The sequence below is a fragment of the Alternaria viburni genome (assembly GCF_023758015.1).
Source record: "Alternaria viburni strain BMP 2772 chromosome Unknown scaffold_5, whole genome shotgun sequence".
Lineage (NCBI taxonomy): Eukaryota > Fungi > Ascomycota > Dothideomycetes > Pleosporales > Pleosporaceae > Alternaria > Alternaria viburni.
In genome coordinates, this window is record NW_026055774.1 from 126,349 (window position 1) to 150,273 (window position 23,925).

The 23,925-nt window shown below is 53.9% G+C and overlaps 6 protein-coding genes across 6 annotated transcripts; 2 read left to right on the forward strand and 4 right to left on the reverse strand.

Annotated features, from left to right (window-relative positions):
- Window positions 1-2,353: 2,353 nt before the first annotated feature.
- On the reverse strand, window positions 2,354-3,395 carry J4E79_002896 (uncharacterized protein; the record flags this gene model as incomplete). The annotated part of the gene is made up of 3 exons (XM_049351793.1): window positions 2,354-2,623; window positions 2,679-2,938; window positions 2,993-3,395. 3 exons carry the CDS (start codon window positions 3,393-3,395, stop codon window positions 2,354-2,356), a joined length of 933 nt encoding a protein of 310 aa, XP_049213264.1.
- Window positions 3,396-4,217: 822 nt separating this feature from the next.
- J4E79_002897 (uncharacterized protein) lies at window positions 4,218-5,353 on the reverse strand (the record flags this gene model as incomplete). Its single annotated transcript, XM_049351794.1, has 3 exons — window positions 4,218-4,646; window positions 4,696-5,045; window positions 5,110-5,353. The coding sequence occupies 3 exons, from the start codon at window positions 5,351-5,353 to the stop codon at window positions 4,218-4,220; spliced, it is 1,023 nt and encodes a 340-aa protein (XP_049213265.1).
- A 2,076-nt stretch (window positions 5,354-7,429) lies between these two features.
- Window positions 7,430-8,692, forward strand: J4E79_002898 (uncharacterized protein; the record flags this gene model as incomplete). The annotated part of the gene is made up of 1 exon (XM_049351795.1): window positions 7,430-8,692. The coding sequence occupies one exon, from the start codon at window positions 7,430-7,432 to the stop codon at window positions 8,690-8,692; it is 1,263 nt and encodes a 420-aa protein (XP_049213266.1).
- A 647-nt stretch (window positions 8,693-9,339) lies between these two features.
- On the reverse strand, window positions 9,340-10,656 carry J4E79_002899 (uncharacterized protein; the record flags this gene model as incomplete). Its single annotated transcript, XM_049351796.1, has 2 exons — window positions 9,340-10,179; window positions 10,255-10,656. The coding sequence occupies 2 exons, from the start codon at window positions 10,654-10,656 to the stop codon at window positions 9,340-9,342; spliced, it is 1,242 nt and encodes a 413-aa protein (XP_049213267.1).
- A 1,209-nt stretch (window positions 10,657-11,865) lies between these two features.
- Window positions 11,866-18,899, reverse strand: J4E79_002900 (uncharacterized protein; the record flags this gene model as incomplete). Its single annotated transcript, XM_049351797.1, has 4 exons — window positions 11,866-11,928; window positions 11,987-17,889; window positions 17,937-18,252; window positions 18,306-18,899. 4 exons carry the CDS (start codon window positions 18,897-18,899, stop codon window positions 11,866-11,868), a joined length of 6,876 nt encoding a protein of 2,291 aa, XP_049213268.1.
- A 1,035-nt stretch (window positions 18,900-19,934) lies between these two features.
- Window positions 19,935-23,776, forward strand: J4E79_002901 (uncharacterized protein; the record flags this gene model as incomplete). Its single annotated transcript, XM_049351798.1, has 3 exons — window positions 19,935-19,977; window positions 20,027-23,551; window positions 23,607-23,776. The coding sequence occupies 3 exons, from the start codon at window positions 19,935-19,937 to the stop codon at window positions 23,774-23,776; spliced, it is 3,738 nt and encodes a 1,245-aa protein (XP_049213269.1).
- Window positions 23,777-23,925: the final 149 nt, after the last annotated feature.

Genomic DNA, 23,925 nt, shown 5'->3' on the forward strand with positions numbered 1-23,925 from the left:
AGATGAAGCCCATGTTCTCTTCTCCGTGCCAACGCCACACCTCAAACATGGATCTTGCTCTGCCTCTGTGCATATAAATACCTACCTCTTCGACCTCTTCTTCTCTTCTTCATTCCAACAGGTATCCTTCTTTCTCCAAAAAGCAACTGTTCACTTCGCTATGTGTCGTTGGCGCCTTCTGTCCTCCTCAAAACTATGTGACTATGAAGCTATGTGGACGCTCTGATCTCCATCCTCTATCTACTCAAATAAACAACGCCACCCTTAATGTCTTCTTTCTCGGCTGAGATAAGGCTCAGTTTAAAGTCGCAAACATGATCTCGATGTGTCGACTGAGTTCGCCATTCAAAAACGTAGCATCCTCCGACATGTTCTTTGCCTGGTGTCACCAAAATTGCAGCGGGCTATTAAAATTAAACCAGAACAAATCTGCTAAGACCTGATGATCAGAGCTGTTTCACGAACTGTTTTACAAGATATCCAGGTGGCTGGCGCCGTGTGGTGGCGCCTGTTATGCCCATTCACCGAAACCTCGAAAAAATGTCCAAAAATCACCAAAAAAGAATACCTGGGGTATCTGACTATAGCCAGACGAATGCTGAACAGAGTGGGACTCGAACCCACGCCACTTTCGTGACCAGGAAGTAATGTTAAGTAACCTTAACCTGGCGCCATAACCAGCTCTATGAATTTTGTCAGATTTTGGTCGGGGAGACAGAGGAGTGTTGTTGTGCTTACCGGCCATCTGTCCGTTGGTATTTGATTGGTGGATGGAAGGATTGAGAATCATAAAAACTATCATGTTGGTTGATGAATGGTGTTGGGTTTGGTGGTGGAGATGGTGCGGTGAGAATTTTCGTGGTGGGGGGCGGGTCGCGGAGGAACTTGGAAACTAGGGCGACGGCAACGGCGGGATTGTGGGGACTAAATACATCGTAGAATGACCCCAGTCTCCCTTTGCGTGAATAAGGATTTGAAGGGTTGCTTGCGAAATACAATCGTAGTGTTGGTGCACTTCTTCATTTGACTGGAACTCGTTAGCGCGATAAGACGATACAACATCAATTCTCACATCTTGAGTAGAATGCAGGCGATTTATTTCGAACAAACATTCTTCGAGACACTTTGTTTGAGCACAGTGAAGTGCAACATGTGGATTCGTAGCTTTGAGCCCACGCCAAGTTGAGCGTGTTGAAGTTGTCCATAGCAGAGTGGGCAGGGATCAGAAAATGAAACTGAACCCGCTGATACAATACTGAATAAGAAATACAGTGATTTATAAGAAGTAGCGATCGCAGCATGTCCGCAGAAGAGGTCTTCGCAATCAAAAACATGTTACAAATCGTGAGCGTGGGTAGTTCCGAAGGAAAGTAACGGCTTCGACAAAGCATGCCTGATCATGCGTGCTTCTTGTTGAAGTGGTTGAGCACGCTGTCCTTACTTAAAATGGAATTTATTGCAGTCAGCTGCAAGGCATCGAAAGCGACTCCAGGTTTCTGGTGACTCGTGACTTTGGCGGTGTCGCTCCAGATCTGCGCATAGACCGAAGGCGCTTGAGCATCTGGGAGGAGAACAGCGGTGTCGCTTTTCATATTTCCGACGGATATGAGGAAAGAAGAATGTCGGTTTTCAATGAATCAAGCAATAACCGTCGACGTAACCTGTATGAGGTGGAGGCGACGATGGACAAAGAGCTCCTTCAGCAAGAACGGAGCCCGCCTGTAAATTGATAAGGAGTCCTTCACATAGGAGTATGCCAAAAGAAGCAGGAAAAGCAGGAAAAGTAGTGATCTGTATCCTCTCTCGAAATAAATGGAGGCGTACTATGTCTTGAACTGAGAACGCTACTAGGCGAAGAGTCGTAGGGATTTGAGCAGCCACGCTCAAATTACAGCATCCGCTACGTATGCCTTGACGGCATATCCTGCTTGAGCTGCATCGTTGTGTCAAACCCAGCCTTGCTGTATGCCCCCTCTCGCGGCGTTGTGGCAGTATGGAGGACGCAGGCTGAGCGGGACGGATGTTGGGAGGTCTGTGCTTATGAGGCCCTTGTCAGCTTCGAGCCTGATTTTCGCGGGCAAGAAACACCTGCTCGCGCGCACGCACACGCCTCCACTCGTGTCCTATCTATCGTCAGCCACAATACCTTTCCATTGCGCTTATTGGGGCAAGCTTTCTGCAATGATGATAGCACTGCCGAAAACGTCACGTACCTATCGTGTACCGGTATGCCACACACGAGGCTGAGATGCACATCAGCCGATACGCCCGCGCGCGAGTCTTCATCGACAAAGGTTTTCACGATAAATGCTCTCATTATTAATTATGTCGACTAGATCATTACCATAACGCTCTACTTCCTCGCAGCACCAGTGCCCTCTGGCCAGAACTCCTCCAGCCACTCGTACGGGTTCTCTGGAACATACTGATCCAAGATCTCGCCCTCAAAGTCGGTAAGGTGGTCGCGCGTCAGGTTGTACAGCGCGTACTTCTCATCTGGACCGGTTCCAACAGTGTATGGGACGGTCTGAACGTTGTTTCCGATCTCCTTGTCGACCCAGCGCTCGACGTCTACGACCTGGGCGTTCTTGATGCGGTACTCGTCGCCGTAGTTGGGTGAAATCTACCCATGTGTTAGTAAGAAGACAATGAAAGAGGAGGACCTTTGGGGGGCTTACTATTCCCATCCTGGTGCCATTGACGGCAATGACGTTCTGGATGGTGACATTGCGCTTCGCCTGGTTCAAGCAGTTGCCGCACGACTGGTAGAAAGTGCCGAAGGTTTCGGCGTAGAATCCAGTGATGTTGAACTTTCCGCCTAGCGAGTTGTCCTGAAAGATCTTGTCGGTTGCGGAGCGCGCACCGCCCCCGATAACGCGAAGCTGTGTGTTGAGGCCCTTGGATGTAAGGGCATCTTCACACACGTCCTCCCACCAGACTGTCATAAGGGCGTTAGTATGCTGGTCAGATCAATTTTGGTCTCAGAGCTTACCATTCTCGACCCATGCATCGCCAAGCGCGTGAATACCTTCGCTTTGGTGCTTTCCGATGACCACGTTCCTGATCGTGGCTCCTGGTAGCAGATTGAAAACAGCATCGGCATCTGTTCCTTCCGCCTGCTCGTTGCACGAGCCCTCCACGCGCTCATAACGCTTCATCTGCCCATCGAAGACCTGGCCGGGCTGAATGTACATGGTCTCGTTGAGGACGACCGTCTCGGTCGGTACCGGGAACTTGGTAACCGGGAAAGGGAATCGTGGAAGAGGTCGTGCACCGAGATCGCCCTGAGTGGAGTCTGCGCCTCCTTGTGGTCCATCGCCATTCTGACGACGAATCACTGCTGCCGATGATAGCGCAGGAAGAAGAGGGAGGATGACAGAGGTAGCGAGCTTCATCTTGACGATTGGCTGTGAAGTATGAGGGTATTTGAGCTCTTCTGACTGAGATTCTAGGCCAATTGAAGACTGTCGAGATGCAGGAGAGGTACTTTGCATTGCTTGCAGCTGCCTTAGCTTTTATATCACCCACAACACCTCCTCGCCCAGCTCTCCTTCCGTCCAGAAGCCTCATCACGCGCATTATTCCCACGCGATTCCACTTACAATCCTGGCGCGACCGTCTTCGATATGCTCGTGTAGCTGCACAAGGCCATAGCTTCCACAAAGCTACCCCGGTATTACAGCCTCCAAGCCAGCGGAAGAACTGGCATCCAGGTTGTTTCCGTGAATGACGATGCGAGAACGGTGGTGTAGCAAACTTGGCGCAGATTTAACCGATGTATCCCCAGACTATGAGATGCGTCGCCAAGTGAACGCCTCGTCTTGGTGACATTTTCCCACGAATAACCCCACGACTTGGCAACTTGCTGTCGCCAACCCCAACTTTTCTCCCCGCGTATCGTAGGTTACTTCTGCGGGGGACAAGGGTCTAATTTTCCTGCGCCCTGAGCGGTCGTGGCTTGTAGTGGCTTGATGTGCAGGATTTGGTCACCGCGGCCGCGCTCCAAAATCTTCCATCCTCTGTTGCGCAAAACATCTCATGGTAGGGTTTGACGAGAAGACGAGAAGGATTTTACCCACTGGAAGACGGAAGAAGATGCGATCGGGACGTGTTCGAGGAATGTGGATTGACATGACTTCATTGCCAACATGGTAAGCCTGCTGAACTACACAGCTGATAAGAGTCGCATATCCAGCGACTCAAAGAATAAGGGGCTGTCAAATCCAGTTTTCAGTCATCTCCTGCAAACCCTTCTCAAGACTGTCCCATTTCGACCCCGGTCCCTTCAACCAGCTCATGACTTCCTCAGCTCTGGCATTCGGCAAACTCATTCGGTCAACACCCATGCCCTCGATATTATCGAGGAACTTCTTTTCAGGATACAGCTTACGCCATATATCCAGCATCTGGTTATAGCTCCACGGTTCCGCGAACCCAAAGAGACGTTCATTGTTAACATCACTGTGAATCAGCGCGGAGATGTGCAGGAGCGCGCAGTCAACAGGATGGACATACCATTGCGGGCCAACGGAAGTGGTCCAAAAGTCGAGCTGTTCGCCTTCCCAAGCAGCACGGGCCCAACCGATGGTTGAAGGAAAGCCTTGATGCTCGGGGATCACGACTGGGCCAAAATTGGCGTTTGGCAACTATTTGGGGTTAGCGATGACCCTTCTGGAGCTTAGACTTTCTGCTCACAACACGGTTGAACACAAAGCCAGGCTGGTTATTTTCCATCCATTTCATCATTGCCTTCTCGGTCTCAGTCTTCATGGCGGCGTAGACGAACAGCCCTGGTTTGCCAGGCTCTTTCTCCAAGATCTTCAATGCTTCATCATTGTATGTGTTCTCATCGATTGAGAATTCCACATTTGGATGAGGAAACGTTGCGGCAAGGGATGACGAGGTGAAGACGAAGCCTTTGCATGAGGGTACCTTCGCGCAAGCCTTGAGACCATTTAGACCCGCGTTCACGGTAATGGAGATCGCTTCATTGACGTCGGAGATGCCTCCGATCGGAGAAGCGACATGGATGAAGCCTTCAATATCTGCGGATGAAGTTCTTCAATATCAGAAGTCAAGATACCACTAATGACAAAAGGTTTGACGTACCATCAACAACATCGTCGTAGCACCCTTCGACTGTCATATCCGGCACCTCGACCAACTCAAATTTCGCCTTCTTGTACTTATCGTTGAAGTACTCGGTCATGTATTTGTGTTTCTCGGCATCTCTCACAGCACCGCGAACATTGTACTCTCGCTTCAGAAGCTGATCGACGACATGGCTTCCGACGAGCCCGTTGACGCCTGTTACAAACACTATCGCACCAGGTTTGATAGCGACCGTAGGCATGGCGTCAAGTAAGGTCGATTGATGGTCGCAGCAGGCGAGGCTTGTGACATTGGCTTGTCTTTGAGATATCCTGGATGTGCCTTGGGACCTGCTCGTCGATTCCGCAACCCACACTGATTTGAAAGCGAAAAGGGGGAAGGAAAATAAGTGTCGCAAGGCTAGGAAGCGCATTATATTTACTATAATGCATGTGAATGGCCGCCAAGTTACACAAGCTAACTGTTCTTGGAAAGGCGGGGTCATCATGCTGGCTGCTGGACCGAACGAACACCAGCGACATACGCCTTCAGGCTTGAGAATACCCCATTCAAGGGCTCTAGTCGATGATTGTAGCCTGAGCACTACATAGCCTTGCGGCTTGCCCTTTAGAGACCGGCTTCCAATGACATTCGAGCTGTGAAGGTTTTGCAATGTCCAAACCAGATCAAACCCGACGGAAAGACTTATCACTCGTACAGAATGCTGATCAGAATTACGATAGACTTCTCTAGTCTTTCCGGAGCGCTCTATCAGTTGAAGAGACAATGAAGGACTTTACGGAGTAGGCTATCGCATCAGATCATCGACGATGGCGTCAGGTTACTGACGCTACCGAGTTTCTTCCAACCTTGCTACTCCCATGAAGAACAGTCTTCTTTGTGCAAGGCAAGACTCGAACAGTAAACGGTCGCAGGTATAAGATGTTCGGAAGACGTGCTAACCGCGCTTGACTAGGCCTGCCAACCTATGTAAATGATCCAGTGTTGGTACATTGGAACAAGGAATGAGACGAATGCGAGCATCGATGAACAATCAGCCATCCGTTCCACCGCGTGATGTGAAGGGCTAGAAAAAAACCGCGATGACCAGAGGAAACGGCACGTGGTTGATGAGGAGGCGAAACCTGATGCCTCTGCGGCTGGGTTCTTACCAACACAAGGATATGAGGAAATAGACGACGTCAGCGATGAAGAAAAAGAAGATAATGGCGCACGGGTGGTGATGTTATTTCCGACGGCATAGATGCTTTCCAGGACGGGCGGCAAGGTCAGCAGAGGAGAAGAAATCGCATCGGGGGAGTACAGACATCACAAGAATGTGCGAATCTGTCCGAATACTTCTTTGCGCATCGGCACGCTCTGAAGCCGAGGATGGAGATTGGTAGAGGATGTCTCAGATTCCCAAGGCGACACCAAAAAGATGAACAGAATGGCAGCCACGAAGCACGCGTAGTTTTTCCGTACGGCATGATGACATGAGATCATCGCTGTCTACCCGTTACGAATGTGCACGTTTGTAAAACAAACTAAGCACTCCACGATGTCGACTTCTTCCACCGGTTGTAACCCGGCGGTACCTGAACTGCGGCTCACCCCACGACTTTGACGATCCAACTCCACGTCGCAAGGACGTACGACAGCCTAATCACTGAACCACGAAGACCAGTCATTCCTCCCTTGCGCGTCTCCAAACAAGCCTTCCAACACGTCGTCGCGTCTTTGAACAAGCATACCAAGCTTCTATTCTCCGTGAATCCTGAAGCTTGTCACACCCCTCTCATCTTGGCGAAATGAAGAAACATTACGCCGTTCCCCACAAAACTCAGCCTAGTCGTTTCACTCCAACACCACGAACGGGCTCGAAACCGCTCACCGGGTTCGAAAGCAAGCCAAAAAGCGGGTCGACCATCTCGCTTGGACTAGCCGCCGCCCTCCGAAGGCTCCGATGACAGCACTGACAGCTGCAGATGCCGGAAACGTCGCACAAGCGACCCATCTCCCGTGTTTCTTGCTCACAGCCACTCAATACCACCGAGCTTCTCGGTAATGATCGTGAAACGGTGGGAACAATGCGGAGACTACGTGCCGCCACGCCGTCTTCTGGAATGTAGGTCTCGAACGGGTTGGAAGCGCAAGGACGTGACCCTTGGAGTACCTACTCTTACCATGGCATGATAAAAGCGCTACCTACCCACCTTCTCTATCGTTCCCCATCACATTTGTGAAGTTTCAATCCTTTACTTCTACTTGTGCTAGATCGCATTGTCACTCCTTCATCTATTCAAATCCTTACTTACTTCATCCAAACTTCGCTTCAATGGCTCGTTACTCCTTCGCATTCGCTGCTCTAGCAGCAAGCGGTGCCTACGCTGCGCAGAGCGCAGCCTACACACAGTGTGGTGGAAAGGGTTTCACCGGTGCCACCGCATGTGTCTCCGGATACCACTGCGAGGTCCAGAACGACTGGTACTCTCAGTGTGTTCCTGGTGCCGGTGCAGCAAGCCCTGTAGCAAGCCCTGTTCCTACAACCATGATGACTGCCACCAAGGCACCCGCTGCTAAGACCTCATCTCCAGCAGCAGTAGCTGTTGCCGCTCCCAGCAAGGCTGCCGTCGCTGCCAACGCGGCAGCCAGCTCCGGAAAGACCCAGTACGCCGGTATGAACATTGCTGGTTTCGACTTCGGATGCGACACATCTGGATCATGCAGCGGAGCCTACGTCGACCCCGGTGCGAACGGCATTGCCCAGATGCAACATTTCACCAAGGACGACAAGCTCAACATCTACCGTCTCCCCATCGGCTGGCAGCATCTTACCGGCAACACTCTCGGTGGTAACCTCGACGCCACCGTTAGCGCTGCCTACGACAAGCTCGTCCAAGGCTGCTTGGCCACCGGCGCAGTCTGCCTTCTCGACCTCCACAACTACGCCCGCTGGAACGGCCAGATCGTCGGCCAAGGCGGCCCAACCAACGCACAATTCGCGGATGTCTGGACCAAGATCGCTACCAAGTACGCATCCGAGAAGAACGTTGCCTTTGGCCTGATGAACGAGCCCCACGACCTCACAATGTCCACCTGGGCCGACTCGTGCCAGGCCGCCGTCACCGCCATCCGCAAGGCCGGCGCCAAGTCGCAAATGATCCTCCTCCCAGGTACAGACTACACATCCGCTGGTACCTTCCCCACCGCCAGCGGCCCCTCCCTCCTCAAGGTCAAGGACGCCGACGGCACGACCGACAAGCTCATCTTCGACGTCCACCGCTACCTCGACAGCGACAACTCCGGCACCCACGCTGAGTGCACAAGCGACCACGTCGAAGACTCTTTCGTCCCGCTCGCTACCTGGCTCCGTGACAACAAGCGTCAAGCTATCTTGTCTGAGGTCGGTGGCGGAAACACTGTGTCGTGCGAGAAGGATGTGTGCGCTGCGCTTGATAGCTTGAACAAGAACAGCGACGTTTACCTCGGTTACATTGGTTGGTCGGCTGGTGCGTTCGATCAGAGCTACGTGCTTGGTCTGACGCCCAATGGCTCGACCGATCGCGAGTTGGTTACTAAGTGCTTCAGCCGCGCTTAGGGTGGTAGGCTTATGGGCTTAAGCGTTGGTGCAAGGTAGATCTCATCGTTTCTGATGGGTGATACTTTCGGTAGTCGTATTCTCTTCTTCTGTAGATCTTTACAATCAAACTTTTCTTGATATCTTCGACAGTATCGAAACTCAAACAATCAGTCTCATGCCGTGTGAAAGCCTCTGTTTGGACAAAGTGGTTGAGATTGTCTGAGAATGTATAGACCTCACATTACGCAGACGTCGGCATGGTCAGGCAGCGTTAGTTTTGCAGTCACATATGGGCCCAGAGGAAACGGAGTATGAAAGAAGGGTGTGAGATGAAGTAAGCAAGTACAGTCTCCCCTCATCGTGGATCACCCGTTGTGCCCCAACCATCTTCTGACCTTGACACCAACAAACAACCGTGAATGCAAGCATTTGAGCAAGCAGGTAAGTAAGCAATCAGGCAAGTGTACACGTGGTACTGCCAGAGAGATACAAGTAAGGCCCCGAAACCCTCCTCACTGAGTAGACACACAAAGTCTCTCGTATACCAATTCTCCTACATCCAGACCCGTATATACCTCCTCCTTCCAAAGAAACTTCTGTTTCAACGAACGTAGCAGTGCCAAACGGTGGTGTCGTAAATTCTTTCTGATCAGGACGCGAAGTTCTCACGTCACCCAGGCGCCCTTATCGGTGTCCTTGCCGGTGTCCTTGATAGAGTCGTTCTTGATGAAGTCGTCCTTGATGGAACCGTCCTTGAAAGAGCCGTCCTTGCCGAACTTGTCCTTGGTAGGCGTGCTCGCCGGCGACAAGTTCTCGAAGTGGTCGACAAGAGACTTGATGCTGTCGCTGGTCTTGCGTCTCCTAGTCTCAGTGCCGCTGAACTGGCTAGGGGTGCGTACGATCTCGTTGCGGACAGGTGCGAGCGCAGTCCTCTTCTCCCAGGGGACGGTTGGCTGCCAAGGGGAGGGTATCGGTGCTGCACGTGCAGATTCAGCTCCGAGGAACCTCTGGAAGTCCGATGGTCTTAGAGATCTGGTTGAGCTCATGGAGATGGTATCGATATTGTATTCGGTGACCTCGGTTTCCTTGATCTCTTCAGTGCCTTCAGTCTCCTGGTCATCTTCCTCGGACTCGTCGGACTCCTCGGTCTCGGTTTCCTCGACGTCTTGAATCTCCTCAGGCTCCTCAATCTGGTTGAGGTCCGTAGTCTCAACCTGTCTTGTGGCCGCCCAGTCCGTAGTTTCGATCATCGAGTCCGCTGGGTGCTCATTGATGGCAGAAAGCGGAAGGTCATCGAGAGACCTGTGCGGAACGTCCGCGTCGTTGAGAGTCGAGATCGAAGGTGAGATGCGTGGAGTCGGGTGACCCTCGACGGTGGCCTGTGAGCTGGTCTCGGAGAAGTCCTCGTCGCTGAACTCGTCGATGTACTCTTCGTTGCGATCGCCATCCACAGCCATCGTGCTGCGGTTACTGTCCTCACTCCCGACCAGAGTATCGCCATCACCCTATGCACATTAGCAAACTTACCAGCCAGCCTCCACCTCCTCCTTTTGACAAAGCCAAAGAAAAGTTCGACGTACCTCAGGAACAAAGATCCTCCCCAACACCGTCTCCATCTTCCCCGCCAGGCCCAGTACACTCGGACAAGCAACCTTCATGACCACCTGCTTCACCTCGCCGGAGCCTCCCGCATACTCAATCACACGACGCTCCTCCTCCAAATTGAACGCTTGAAAAACAACGCCTTTCACGACTTCTTCGCCGCTCCACTCACCAAAGTTTACTGCATCGAATGCGAGCGTGTTGGGTCCGTCGCCAGAGCGTACAGAACGTCGGTATCCTGCTATGCGCGCTTTGCGTAGCTTGGGCACGCGGGACAGCATGAGAGAGGTCTGTTGGAGCAGGAGGTTGGAGTTAGCGTGGGGCTTGTATGTGGTGAGTATGGTTGGGACTCGCTTTGAGCGTCTTCTCAGTGACACCATCGCAAAGGAAATACGCGACCGGGTAGCCGGTCGAAGCGGTCGGCTTGGCGTCAGCTTGCGATGCCATCGCGTGAGGGTCGTGGTGGTTGCCTGAGGCTGGTTGATCCATTGCGATTGCGGTTGCGATCGCGTGAGTCTTGGGTGATTTTGAAGTAAAGGTAAAAGGTGTGTGGGTGAGAAAAGGGAAACGAGGTGAAGAAAGGCTGGAGGTGAGAGCGCGTGGGGAGCTCGGGCCCTTTGTGCGACGAGGAGCAGTGAGTAGTGAGAGTGAAGATATCCGTTTGTTGTCAAGACGTGCGTTTGTCGCGCCGCTCTCTGTCGACTGGGGGACGCGAAGAGGCCGATAGCGCGCGTGGGAGCTATCCTATCTCACCCTCCCTAAACATCTTCACATCTCCGCCAGCGTATCGAGGATATCTGTTTGTTGTCAAGACGTGCGTTTGTCGCGCAGTGTATCGGCGGAGAGGTCGATGACGCACCTCCATATGAAATAGACCGAGATAACAGGAGAACGATTGCGGTATGCGATAGCCATCTCATCTCACCTTCACTGAAATCCTTCCAATGCCTTGTGCTCACATCACCATGACAACACGTTTTCGAAATGAAGGACGATAAAGACAGAAAACACCATTCATGATATCCTACAATGTATGCACTTCGACGATGACGGAGAAAGTAAAGAGCATTCGCGCCTCGAAACCACACCCAGTTACATCCATCCCGTCCCCAGTACAAGTTTCGCCGAGCAATGCTTATTCTACATGAAATGCGCAGCAAAGACATACACGAACGGATATTAGAGATACCCAAAGACGATTTCCGAAGAACTCCCTTGCTTTTTTCTGTATCATCATGAACCAAAAAGACTGAGAAAACGATACCAAGAAAATCCTGAGCGTTCGTCACCCTTCCTAGCCCACCATGCTCATCTCGGGTTTCCCCGTCCCACGTACGTTTATCGTTGACCCGTTGTTTTGCCAGCCAGCCCAATGAGTCGTGATCCCGCAAGCGGTTGAGAAGTCGCCGAGTGATGCGTATAGAAAAGGTATTACACCGAGAAGGAAAAGAGATGACGGCCGTGTGGTTTATCCTAAGAGAGATACACTAACCGTCGGACTACGCTGGGCGTATGAAGAACGGCGGAAGGTTGTTGGTGCCTTGGAGGTACACTCGTGCTGAAAACGTCGAGATCTTGCCACCAGCTGCCTAAGCTAGCGGTCGTGGGCTCGACTGTGCATGCGTGAAGAGTGCATTGAGAAGTCGCTCAACCTTCAAAAGAAGACGAGTCAGTATGATTGGACAGAAGAGTAATAAGAAGATTACGTACTTCAGGAGCCGCTTTGACAAACGGCAAGTCCCAGAATGTGTATGTTGGATTCTTAAGGATTTCCAACAACGTGATGATGAGTCCCCATGGGTGAGGACGATGGACCAGCAGGCGCTCCAACAACACTCGGGTGATCGTCTCTTGGATCTCCAACGCCAACGAATCGTCGTTCGGGGGTCCGAAAAGGTGTAGCAGCGTATAGCTGTAGAAATGAGTATGCGTGTTCGGGAAGCGGAGCTGGTTCGCGATGGCGCTAATGAAGTGGAACCTGGCTTCGGGGTGGAAGTCCTTGACGAGCCTCTCGATGACCTTGGTGGCTGGGCTCTCCGCGTCAAAGATTGGTACGCTGGCTGGGCCGGTACCTAGAGACGAGATACCGATGTAAAGGGTGATTGCATGTATCAACGTTGGGTTTGCGGTAGTTGAAACGAGCTCAAAAGCTGGCGACTGGGCCTCTGCGTAGTATACAGCTTGACACACTTTATCGACATCCTGGTTCTTTAGGTCCGAGCCCTTGAGGAGGTTGTCTATAGCACCCTTGATCCCTGCATCGGAGAGTACCTGCGCGATGTCGGCACGGATGACTGGTGCTTGAAGGTCGTGCTCAAGTCGGTCGGCCTTGAGCCCAGCCGTAAATGGGTCTGGCATCTCAAGGATCGTGGAAGGATAGGCACTGACGATGAGATTGCGCAGTTGCGTGCAGTGCATAGGGATGCTGTTGCAGAATCGAAAATGATTCTCGACTAGGAACTCGGGGAAATCATGGTGGATCACCAGTAGAACCCGCAAAACACCGCGGTAGAACTGTTCAGCCATGACAGTTTCTCCAGTTGGCTTGATGAGCTTCCCGGTGAAGATCAAGAGTGTTTCCACAAGCTGAGCGTAGACGTCCCATCGCTTGTCTCCTTGGCCCTCTTCCAGCATGGCAGGCACGAAGATACGATGAGCAACTAGTGCCAGCCAAGAGAACGTAAATCGTTGGATGTGCGACGGTTGGATGACCAATAGAGCCCTAGCGACTGCAAGGAAGACATCGGCCTTCTGGTCTGCTAAAGCCTCTTCCTTTACCGCATCGTTCAGATGGAACAGTATGGCAGAGAACAGGCGGAAGAAGACCTTCTGGTTGAAGGCGTCGCCTCGTGTGCTGTGGTGGTTGCAGAGAACGAGCACTACCACGACGAGTATCTGATCCAGGTACCTAGCCTTGCTTTCTTTGACAGCTCCGTCTTGCTCGCCTTGGTAAACGACGAGATCGACGACCAGCCGGCCGAGCGCATCGATCTTGACTGTCGCAATGTCTTCGTTACCGTTACCGTACGGCACTGAGTGTTCCTGTTCGTATGCAGTCACTGAAGAGTCAATGCAGGTGCGGATGAAAGCAACTGAGGACTCTTGAGTCTCCATCACCTTCTGTTGATGGAGCTGGTAGATAAAAGCGCCGACTGTCTTCTTCGGCATGGGTTCCATCTGGAGATGTACCCACTCATCGAACACATACTCAAGCTGATCCTTGTGCCCAGAGGGCGGCGGTGTAAGCATGGACTCGTTGGAGGATGCCTGCAGGTTGGCGATGACGCGTTTTCCAAGCTCAAAGGATGGGTCCTCTGCTAGCCAGGTAGTAAGAGCATCGATTGACATGGCGAAGTCGGCACGGAACGCACTCGGGTGGTCGTTGAGTAGGAGTTCCTCCATCAAACTAGACAACATCTCTACTGCGGCGACGCGTCGTTCTTGAATGGCTTTGGCGATAGTCGTGTTAAGACGGTGCATGTCCATCAGGCTGACCTCCATGAGAGCGATCATGACCGTGGACTTGAAGATCCTGTCATCATCGTGCAGAGTCGCCAACCACATGAGTACCTGCCGCGAAGTCTGGACGGACAATTGACAGAGATGGCTCAGTAGATGCGCCATGACTTCAACCTCCAAACGACTCAAAGAGTCGGAGAAGAGGTGGTTCGTGACCTGGCCTGCAATGCGGAAAGCCCACGTCTCTTTGTTGGGTCCTGCATACTCCACGCTTGTGATGAGCTGATCGAAGACTTGGTGAACAGTGCTGTTACCAGGCTGAAGTTCGCTGATGCGTTCCTCTGGTGCCTCCTTGATGACGCGAGTGAGCTCAAGAAGTAGATCCTCAACACCTCGCTGGCCGCGCTCTAGACCTGGAGCTTCCATATAGCCGTTGGGTTGTTGTTGCGCCAAGGGTGCATGAGGTGTCTGAAGACTCTGTAGGCGGGGTTGCTGTGTCGGTTGACGCGGCTCTGCCGGCGCAGCACCCGGAGTCGGGAGGTTCGGTACCGCTGCGAATTGATCTTGGAGAACGTCTGGAAGCTGACGCCCACCGTCTTGCGAGGCGTTGTTAACGTGACTAGCACCACGTGACTGTCTACCAAACTCCTCGTAGATGGCCAATTGTTCGCGGTTTAGACCACCAGGCATCTGCTTGTACGGTTCAGGGATGTAGAATGCCCATGGGCTGATGTTCGCATCCTTGAAAGGCTCATTTGGACGAGAGCTGCGGAACATGCGACGGACGCGGACGGCATCCTCAATCTGCATGTCAATCTCTGCGAGAGACGACATCTCAGCAGCTTGCTCGACCGTGTTGCAGACTAGATCGAGGTTGTCGTTGACAAACATGAGGATGTGTCCCTCTGGAAGAGCTTGATCGGGGAGGTCCCGAGCGGTGACGCGGATGTTGTTCTGAATGCTCATGCGTAGTGGCTCCTTGCAGGTAACAAGAGCCAAAGCACCGGAGAGAGCCTTTACAACAGTGTGTGCCGCGTTGCGTAGCTTCTCCTCATCTGGTTCCATGGCAAAGTCTTTGTTGATCAACTGCGATGTCGAGATGGCTGCAATAGTAACGGAGCGCTCTACTACAGGTGCGATAATCTCCTGGATGGCTTGGTTGACAGCAGTGAGGAAGATCTTCTTCAGTGCCGCTGGAGGGACCGCACTGTTTCCAGAAGGTGGGTATTGGAGCTGGTTCGTGAAGTCGGGCAGAGCCGCGGTGATAGCCGCTGACGAGAAGCGCTCGTTGGGGCCTCGGGTGCCACGGTTCAGGCTCATAATGGAAAGATCGCCAAACGCTTCCATTCCATCAGTAACCATGGATCCCAGGAATTCCTCGTCCGCGGGTGGTCGGCCTCGGATACTGTTTGTAGGATCAATGTTCTTGTGATCAAGTTCCAAGCCTTTGCAGAGAACTTCGATCTCGAATTTCTGGTTGAGTTTCAGATCGGCGAAGTGGTAGAGTTCCATGAGAACTCCCAGCATTTCCATAAGCCAAGGATTGGGGGGCTTGAAGATTGTAGACTTTTGGGCCTGTACAAGTACCTTGCAGGTAAAGGGAATCACAAGCAGGAGACGATCGGTGTCGTAGCCCTCGTGCAACAGATCCTTGAACGAAATGTTACGGAACTTGATCGGCTGGTCGCGGGCGATTGTCAATGAGCCAAGCCAAGAGCCTAGATTCTTAAGATGGCCACGCTCTGTGGAGCCCAGCGTGGAGTCGGTGTTGAGCATGCGAATGACGCTTGAGTACGTCTCACGGAGCACCTCGGCCCAGAGGGTCTTGTCGTTAAAGAGATCTAGCATATCGAGGTACAGCTGCTGGAAGTTGGGTTGCATCTTGGCACGCTCCTCGACGAGATAGTTTGCGAACCATTGGTGATGCCTTTCTTCGACGGCTTCAGTGAGGTCGTTGATCTTATCGCGCAGATTACGCTCGGAAACGTTGTTCAATACGAACAAAACCTTGTCCTGCACGTCCTCATCTGGGTCCTCGTAGAGCTCAGGGCGGAGAGGGGGGTCGACGTAGAGGCAAGAGAATTTGGGTACAGCCGGCTCCTGGTGCAGAGCTTCATCGATACCGTTACCGTTCGTCATACCTATGCCGTTTTGACCGTCACCGTTCACTTCACCGAGCTGCTGACCTACGACTTCTTCAGCTTTAATAAAAATCTCAGTTCCTTGGAGCCCAGGGACAATGAGAAGCTGATCGCAGTAATTGGGCCACTCAGAAAGTCGGTTCGAGAAATGAATCAGAGCTTGGAGACCAAACTTGTACATACTGTCTTCGGGTCTGTATTCCTGAACAGCTTCTAGAACCATAGCCAATCCGACCTGAAGTGCAATTCGGGACAAGAGGTTGAAGTTGATGATACCCCCAAAAAGCACAGCAGTCGTGGCTAAGGCTTCTAGAGGATATTCCCCGAAGCAGTTGTACTCGTCGAAAAGGCCATGAATCATGCACGCGAACAGTTCCTGGTCTGCGGGGTCGCGCGATTCTTTGTACTTTTTGAGTGCTGAGATGATGTCTCTGACGTCGCTATCGCCGCTGTACATGTTCTTGAAATGCTCCTGCATCTTCTTGTCGGCATCGTCTGGAAGCGAGTTTCCATTCTGCCCGTTGGCATCGATGATGTCATCCACGCCTTCGCCATAATTGATTAATCGCGGGTACGCCTGGATGCAGTTCCTTTGGAGGGGCAGCAGCTCGGGCTCGGGTAGACCACAGTCTGAGAGGAATCCAAGCAACGGGTATACTGTCTTCACTGCGAGCGGCAGATTGAGAGGTAGATGGTCGTCTCGTGCTCGTTGCATCTCTTCCGCAGCCCGCGCACTCAGAAAGTTAGTCAGGATGCGACGGAATAGAGGTCCTGCCTGGTCGAAGGTCTGTTCCAGCCATGGCTGGAGATCAAACTTGCCCCGCGCATGAGCTTGTGCAGCCAGGTCCAAGCTGATGTCAGTATTACTGCGAATCAGTTGCTCTAACCAGTTGTTCGTCTCGGCGTGCTCGAGCACCAGGGTGAGGGTCATCGAATCGGCGTTGTACGCGTCAACAAAGCGATCTGTAAGCCATTGGAAATCCTGCTTCCAAAGACCATAGAGGACAAAGTTGTATATGGGCAGCTTCTTCTGGAAGTAAGGATCAAACAGCTGTTTCAGTGCTTGTTCCTGCAAGGCACCCCAGGGTTTCGGTACTGCCGCTGCCGCTACCAGGAACTCCGCTGTGTGTGGATTAATCACCAAGTCGGGTATGCCCATGAGCTGTGCGGTGTGATATGTCTCGGACGTCTGGAAGATCATGTTGAATAGCGCGGCGGTCGCGTCGAGCGAAACGAAGGGATGCTTGACGGCTTCTTCTGCGAATGACTTGGCGTCGTCGGAGGCGTTCTCGAATGTCTTCATCGAGTATGAAGTGCGCAACCTGGGAATCTGGGTCACGTCCAGCTCTTGCCGTGTAGAAGACAGGAAAGCGACTACAAAGTACAGCTGCGTCAAGTCGTGCTGCCATTGTCCTCCCCATAGTGCCTGTATGTCGAACTTCTCGTTGTCCTGGGCGACGGGGAGCAGCGCATTGTAGATGGCCAGAAATTGGTGGCGCTCGATGCGCAGGTGATCGCGGTCGAATGCCAAAACAACGTCCTGCCAGTCGATTCTCTGTCCGGTCCGGTGTTCGCGCAGTGCGGCTACAAAGTTCTTGGCATTGTATCCGGTGGAGAGGGCGAGGTAAAGGAGCACCGCCGCAACTTGCTGGTAGCTGATGTCGCGCGTTTCAGCCGACGCGAGCACCTCTTTGCATGCCTCCACCGTAGCTGTGCCTTGTGGGCCTGCCTGTCTTACAAGCTTAACCAGCGGGTTCCGCGAGCCGTCCGTGAGCTCGACGAGTATGAGTTTCGATTCGACGATGCCAGGGATCTGCTGGTGTGTCTGCTGGTATCGCATCTGGACGGCGTACGCGAGGCTCATCTTCTTCTCTTCGTCCCACCCCTGCGGCGGGTCTTGTAGGAGGCGTTCAACGAGGGCGGCGAGGTATTCGTGGCTCATGTCCTCTGGCTGGGTGGGTTGCGCAATGGCCATTAGCAGGTCGTCGCCGACGGTGGAGAGGACGGCATCGGCTAATGAGAGTTAGCGTGAGAGTCAATTGGGAGGTGAGAGAGCCCACCTTTGCTCCGGAGATCTGTCTTCCTGCAAGCGAGAGCTAGCATCGTCTTTGCGACAGAGTCAAGCTTGAAGTGGGCTATGAAGGCGGACAGGTCGAAGTCGCGGAACAGGTCGCCCTCGCTGGAGCTTATTGACTCTGCAATCTTGTCTGCCTGCTCGGGCTCCTTCCGTATCTTGTGCACCTCGGTGAGGAGGATCTGGTAGCTGCCGTTGGGGTCGGCGCTGCGGGCGCCGGTGCCGAAGATGGTGGCTGCATTGTTCTGCAGCACGCGGCGGAAGTATTTCGAGAAGACCTCCATGCCGTTGGAGTCGACCAGCTGGCGACGCGTCAGTAAAGTACCAATGGGGGAGGGGCGATGGGACAACGAACCTTCCTGATCTGCTCGGTTTGCGTGTCCCACTTGGCGCGGTCTTTGTCGTCCTTTACGGGGCCAAACTGACTGAGCAGCAGGAATACCTGGGCGATGACAATGCGGGACAGGTTCTGCGAGGACGCGCCGGACGGGTTGCTGGCGGTGCTGGGGGAGCCCGTGGTGCTCGAGGTGGAGAGCGAGGGCGAGGCGCGGACAAGCTTGGAGGCTCCTCCGCCGCTACTTGACTGTGCACCGGCGCCGTTGGTAGCGGCTGCGGCGGAGGAAGCCAGGTGCTGTGCAGCGTGGGGCGCTATGGTCCTGGGTCCTCTCGAGGACAGCAGCTGGCTGGCGGGGAGCTGCTGTCCTGCGGCGGGCGGGAAGGGCGACGAAGTTATCGAGGCGGCCGACGACTTGCGGCTGCGGACCAGGCGCTGCGAGACGGACGCGGGCGGCAGTGAGGGAAAGTTGGAGGCGGCAGGCGACTGGCTGGGCCGCGAGCTGCTGGGCGAGGGCGTGCTGGAGTTGCGCTGATCGTGGGCAATTGCGGTCGAGATGGGCGAGGGACGTGTGCTTTGGTTTGGTCTCGGGCCCCAGGGGTGTTGCTGGCTCATCGAAAGCGTCTTTCCATGAGTAGCGCGTGGCAGGCGGGGGAGGGGTGGTGGTGATGGCGTGGGCGTGGTGATAGACTGGATGGATGTTCACGCTCGCCCGTGTAGGAAAGCGATGTTCTTGGCAGAGTTTAGTAGACCTGACACGTTTGACAGAGCAACAACACCACGAAAGCTTGGAAGGGCATGTGTATGCATTGACTAAGATTCCACTCTCTATTCGTGACTGGCATTCATTTTCCATAATACCACTATTGCGCTCATTCTGACGATGAAGCTGTTCATGAGGCTCCAGGCTACGTGCTGCTGATACCCCACACTCCGCCTAACGACATGACTGTGTCCATCCTGTCCAATTCCCATGCCACATCCATCACTTATCGGCGAGGGTACCCTGACTTTGACGTATTTTATCACATGACTTGGAGATTGTCAATGGTTCCTCCAAGGTTGCCATCGATGCAGTCTAGGGCATCCTCAGCGAACTGCAGCTGCACGACTTCCAGCCCACAACAGTATAGACGACAGGCACGATGCATATTCTGCATGCAGCACCCAGCAGCTTAACACGACTGACCATGCACTCTGCTAAAGTATGTTTCTCGGAGACATTGAGCTGATGCCTAACGCATACCCTTGCGCCGGCTTGCTTGTTTGCAGTATGACGATGGTTCTCACACGGCCACGAGATGCATTGGTCCGCGCGAACACATCAAGAAGCGCAGCACAAGAAAAGAATATTCCCAATAACAAGCCGAAGTATCAATAGGGGTGATAGGCTGACCTGCACGCCGTGGTTCGTCATAGTGCTGGGGTTAGCGCTCCTAGGTACCCCTCGGCGCTCGCGTCGCCTAGGTGATGTTGCTGGCCGTCAACACAGCTGTACACCGCCAGCACATCCTGGTTTACCGTCAACACCTGGCTCAGTCGCTCGACTGCATATCCGATATCCCCCCACCCACATGCGAGCATTCGCTTTCTCGCTCAATCTGCCCGCCCCCTCAACTTCCCCTCGCTGAAGCAGTAAACACACGCGCCATGGGTGGTGCAGCGACGGAGCCGCCTTCGGTCTCCCTATCGTGTACGTGAATTGGGCACTCCCTCTACTTCGCCCATACTGACGTTTCCAGTCGCCAACAATTTCTGGGGCAAAGATGACGCCGGCGTCGGTCCCATGCTTGACCGCATGCATGCGGCCAAAGTCACCAACGATGAACTCAAAAACTTCTACGCAGCCCGCTCAGCAATTGAAGAGGAATATTCGCGGAAACTCCTAAATCTATCGCGCAAGCCCCTGGGATCCTGCGAAACCGGTACCCTACGACTGTCGTGCGATGTCATCCGAGCCGAGGTCGAGTCCATGGGCAAGGCGCACCAGAGCATAGCACAGCAGATGAAGACGGAGCTAGAAGAGCCACTAGCCGCTTTCGCTGGTGGAATGAAGGAGCGCAGGAAGATCGTACAGAACGGCATTGAGAAGCTACTCAAGCTGAAGATGCAGCAGACTTCGACCGTCAACAAGGCACGCGACCGGTACGAGCAGGACTGTCTCAAGATCAAGGGTTTCCTAGCGCAGGCGCACATGGTCATGGGACACGAGGAGCGAAAGAACAAGGCAAAGCTGGAGAAGACACAGATCAATCTGGCGACAACCAGCAGCGAATACGAAGCTGCGGTCAAGGTGCTCGAGGAGACTACCGGCAGATGGAACAGGGACTGGAAAGCCGCCTGCGACAAGTTCCAGGATCTCGAAGAGGAGCGCATCGACTATACCAAGAGCAGTCTATGGAATTTTGCCAACATTGCCTCCACAGTATGCGTCAGCGACGATGCCGGATGCGAGAAGATGCGCCTGTCCCTCGAGGATTGCGACGTAGAGAAGGACATCAGCGGCTTCATCAAGGAGTCCGGCACTGGCCAGGAGATCCCCGACCCTCCCAAGTTCATCAACTTCTGCAGAGGAGACGCCGAGACCTCATCGCAGGTTGACGAGGACGAGAACTACTCAGTCGCCCAGTTTGCTAGGACCTTGAACCCATCCTACCGCGCTTCATCACCAGCGCCATCTACATTCTCCTCGCATCACGATCCGAACAACCCACTAGTACGAGAGCTAGGTCTCCCACAGGAAACACGCCCGATTGCTCCTGACGATCTACTACCGCGACAGTCCTTGGACCGTCCACCACAGCGTCAGTCTATAGATATGCCTCGACAATCTGTAGAGTCATTCAGACAGCCAGTGGAACCACCGCCTCCGCTCATGGAGGAACCCCGCAGGCGTGGAGAGTCTCCCCACCAGCAGGCAGAATCTCCCCGACAGTACGCACAATCGACCCGGTCGCGTGCCCAATCCCGATCAAATGGGGATTACCAACATCAGCAGGTCGAGCCGCTGAGGCAGCGTGCAGAACAGCCTCAACCGCACGTGCAGCCTTTGAGACAACATACAGACCCACCAAGACAGCAGCAACAACACATCGAGCCTCTGAGACAACAACACCACATTGAACCTCTGCGACAACACGTGGAGCCTCCAAGGCAACCAGAGCCACAGCAAGCCCCTCCATCCCCACAAGTTGCACGCGCAGTACAGCCAGATCCCCGATTGGTCCAGGCACAGCAACAAGCTCGTCAACAATACCAGCAGAGTCAAGTTCCACACAACGACTATCCTTCGGATGGTATGACACAGTTCTGCCGCATCGATGCGCCGTCTGATCGCAGCTCGATCCCAAGTCCCGCTCGACCTGCCAGTAGGGATTCACAGAGCGATTACTCAAACCCCACGTCTTTCTCTAGCATCGAGCCTCCAAGTGGTTCAGCATCTCCTGGCAAGCCAATGCCACAGTCACCATTGCCTGAACCTAGTCCGATTGAAGAGGGCTCAGTGGCAAAGAAGAGGGGCTTCTTCAACAGCCCCTTCGCACGGAGAAAGAGCAAGCACGAAGTCGAGACCCCAGCAGCTCTTACTCCTGCCAATCGCAACCGCAACACATGGGCACCTCCCGCGCGCAGAAATACAGAGGAAAACACCAGCCCAACCAAGAGCTTTGCTACTAGAGCTACTCCTCGCAATGCCATACAGAGTCGCGCTCCCTCGCCCAGCCCTGAACCAGCGGATCCTCGTGCCAACTTCCAGCTCAACGTGGGTAACAACGTTTTCGACGTGGCCTCGCCGGACAAGAAGAAGCAACAAGAGCAGGAAGAGTCACAAGACGATCTTGATCCAATTGCGCAGGCTCTTGAGGAGCTAAGAGGTGTCACTAAGCAGACGTCTGTTCGTCAGCAGCCAGATGATCGCAAACAGGCTTCTTCTCGCCAGACTGCCGATCGTTACCATGGTCTCGCAACGCCTGCCCCGGGTACACCTGCTGTCGGGTCAAAGCTGGCAGGTGGTGCCCCTACTCCCCTTTCTAACGTCGACCTGAGCGCTGCAAAGCGAGGCACACCTCCACCAACATACGAGCAGCCCAAACGTGAGCAGCCTCCTCCGCAGCCCCGTGAGCAGCCGCGCGAGCAACCACCCATGTCTCACCTGGGCGCCCCCAAGCCAGCGCATACTTCGCGCGCTATGCAGAAGACGACTCAGATGTATGTCAATCAGAAGGTGAGCATGTTCAACGGAAGTCAGGCATCTCGATCCTCCAGCCGCAGCCCTACAAAGCAAGAGCCCCCACGTGTTGCATCTCCAGCGCAACCACCTCGAGCTATCAGTCCTCGACCAACCCTCAATACGTCTCAGAACTCATACCGCTCATCTGGAGGGCAATCACAGCCATCATCGCCTTCGACATACCAACCTGCGCAACGACAGCAACCACCAGCATCGCAACCTGCACCAAGAGCGCAACCCGCTCCACGTCAACAACCTGTAGCTCAGCCTGCACAACGGCCGCAACCTGCGCAACAACCGACGCCACGACCGGCATCGAGGCTACAGCAACAGCAGCAGCAACAACAGCAGCAGCAGCAGCAAAGGCCTCAACAACAAGCCCCTCCCGCAAATTCATTCAGCCGGACCGCATCGCCCAATCCATATGCGGCATCAAATGCTGGGGGCAGGCCTAGAGCACAGACAGCTACCGCCGCTGCACAAGCATACGGTACACCTGTAGGACGTAACTCGTACTCCTCGAACCGTGGCCCATCTCCCAGTGTCAACCCCAGCGCACGAACTGCCTCGCCCCTTCCCCCACAACAGCCCCCTCAACCAGCCTACGCGCAACCGCAATCGCGCCCGGCATCCCGAGCAGCACCCGTGTCGCGAGCCGCAAGCCCCAACCCACAATTCCGCCAATCCCAAGAACGACCCAGCAGTTCCCACAGCGGCATGGCTCTCGCACTCTCCACCGCAGGCAGTGAGCGCGGCGACGGCAGCGTCTACGGTGGAAGCCAATACGGAGGCAGCGTACGTGGTAGGCCCGGTACTGCTTCTTCCGCCCGGCCCACGACAGCCAGTTCAGCTCGTCCAGGTACGGCTAGTACCGCCCGCCCGCAAAGCTCCTACATGGGCGGTGGCAGCGCAGGAAGCGAATTCGGCTTCAGCGGCGGGTCTGGTGCTGGTTCCGTGAGAGCGGAATCGAGGGCTAGGAGCAAGAGTCTGGCTGAGCCGAAGAATTATAATAGCCAGGGTAGGGTTATTTTGAACTACTGTAAGTTCAACCTTTGATATTGATGATGAAGGACATCGGCTAACGATCACGACAGCACGTGCAATGTACTCGTATGCAGCGCAGATTCCAGAGGAATTGGGCTTCCAGAAGGGCGATATCTTGGCTGTGCTTAGGTTGCAGGATGATGGGTGGTGGGAGGCTGAGCCTGTGGGCAATACTGGTCGACCTGGTCTTGTGCCGTCGAACTATTTGCAGCCGTGCTAAACTATGCGATTACCTGGTTTGAAGAGGTTTGAGAAGGATGGATGGAAACATTTTGATGGTTTCGACCAACGCGTTTTGATCTAGCGATTTTGTTTGCGCATACCCTCGTTCTATCGTTTGGCGTTTGCGGGGATGGATCTTTTGCAGGG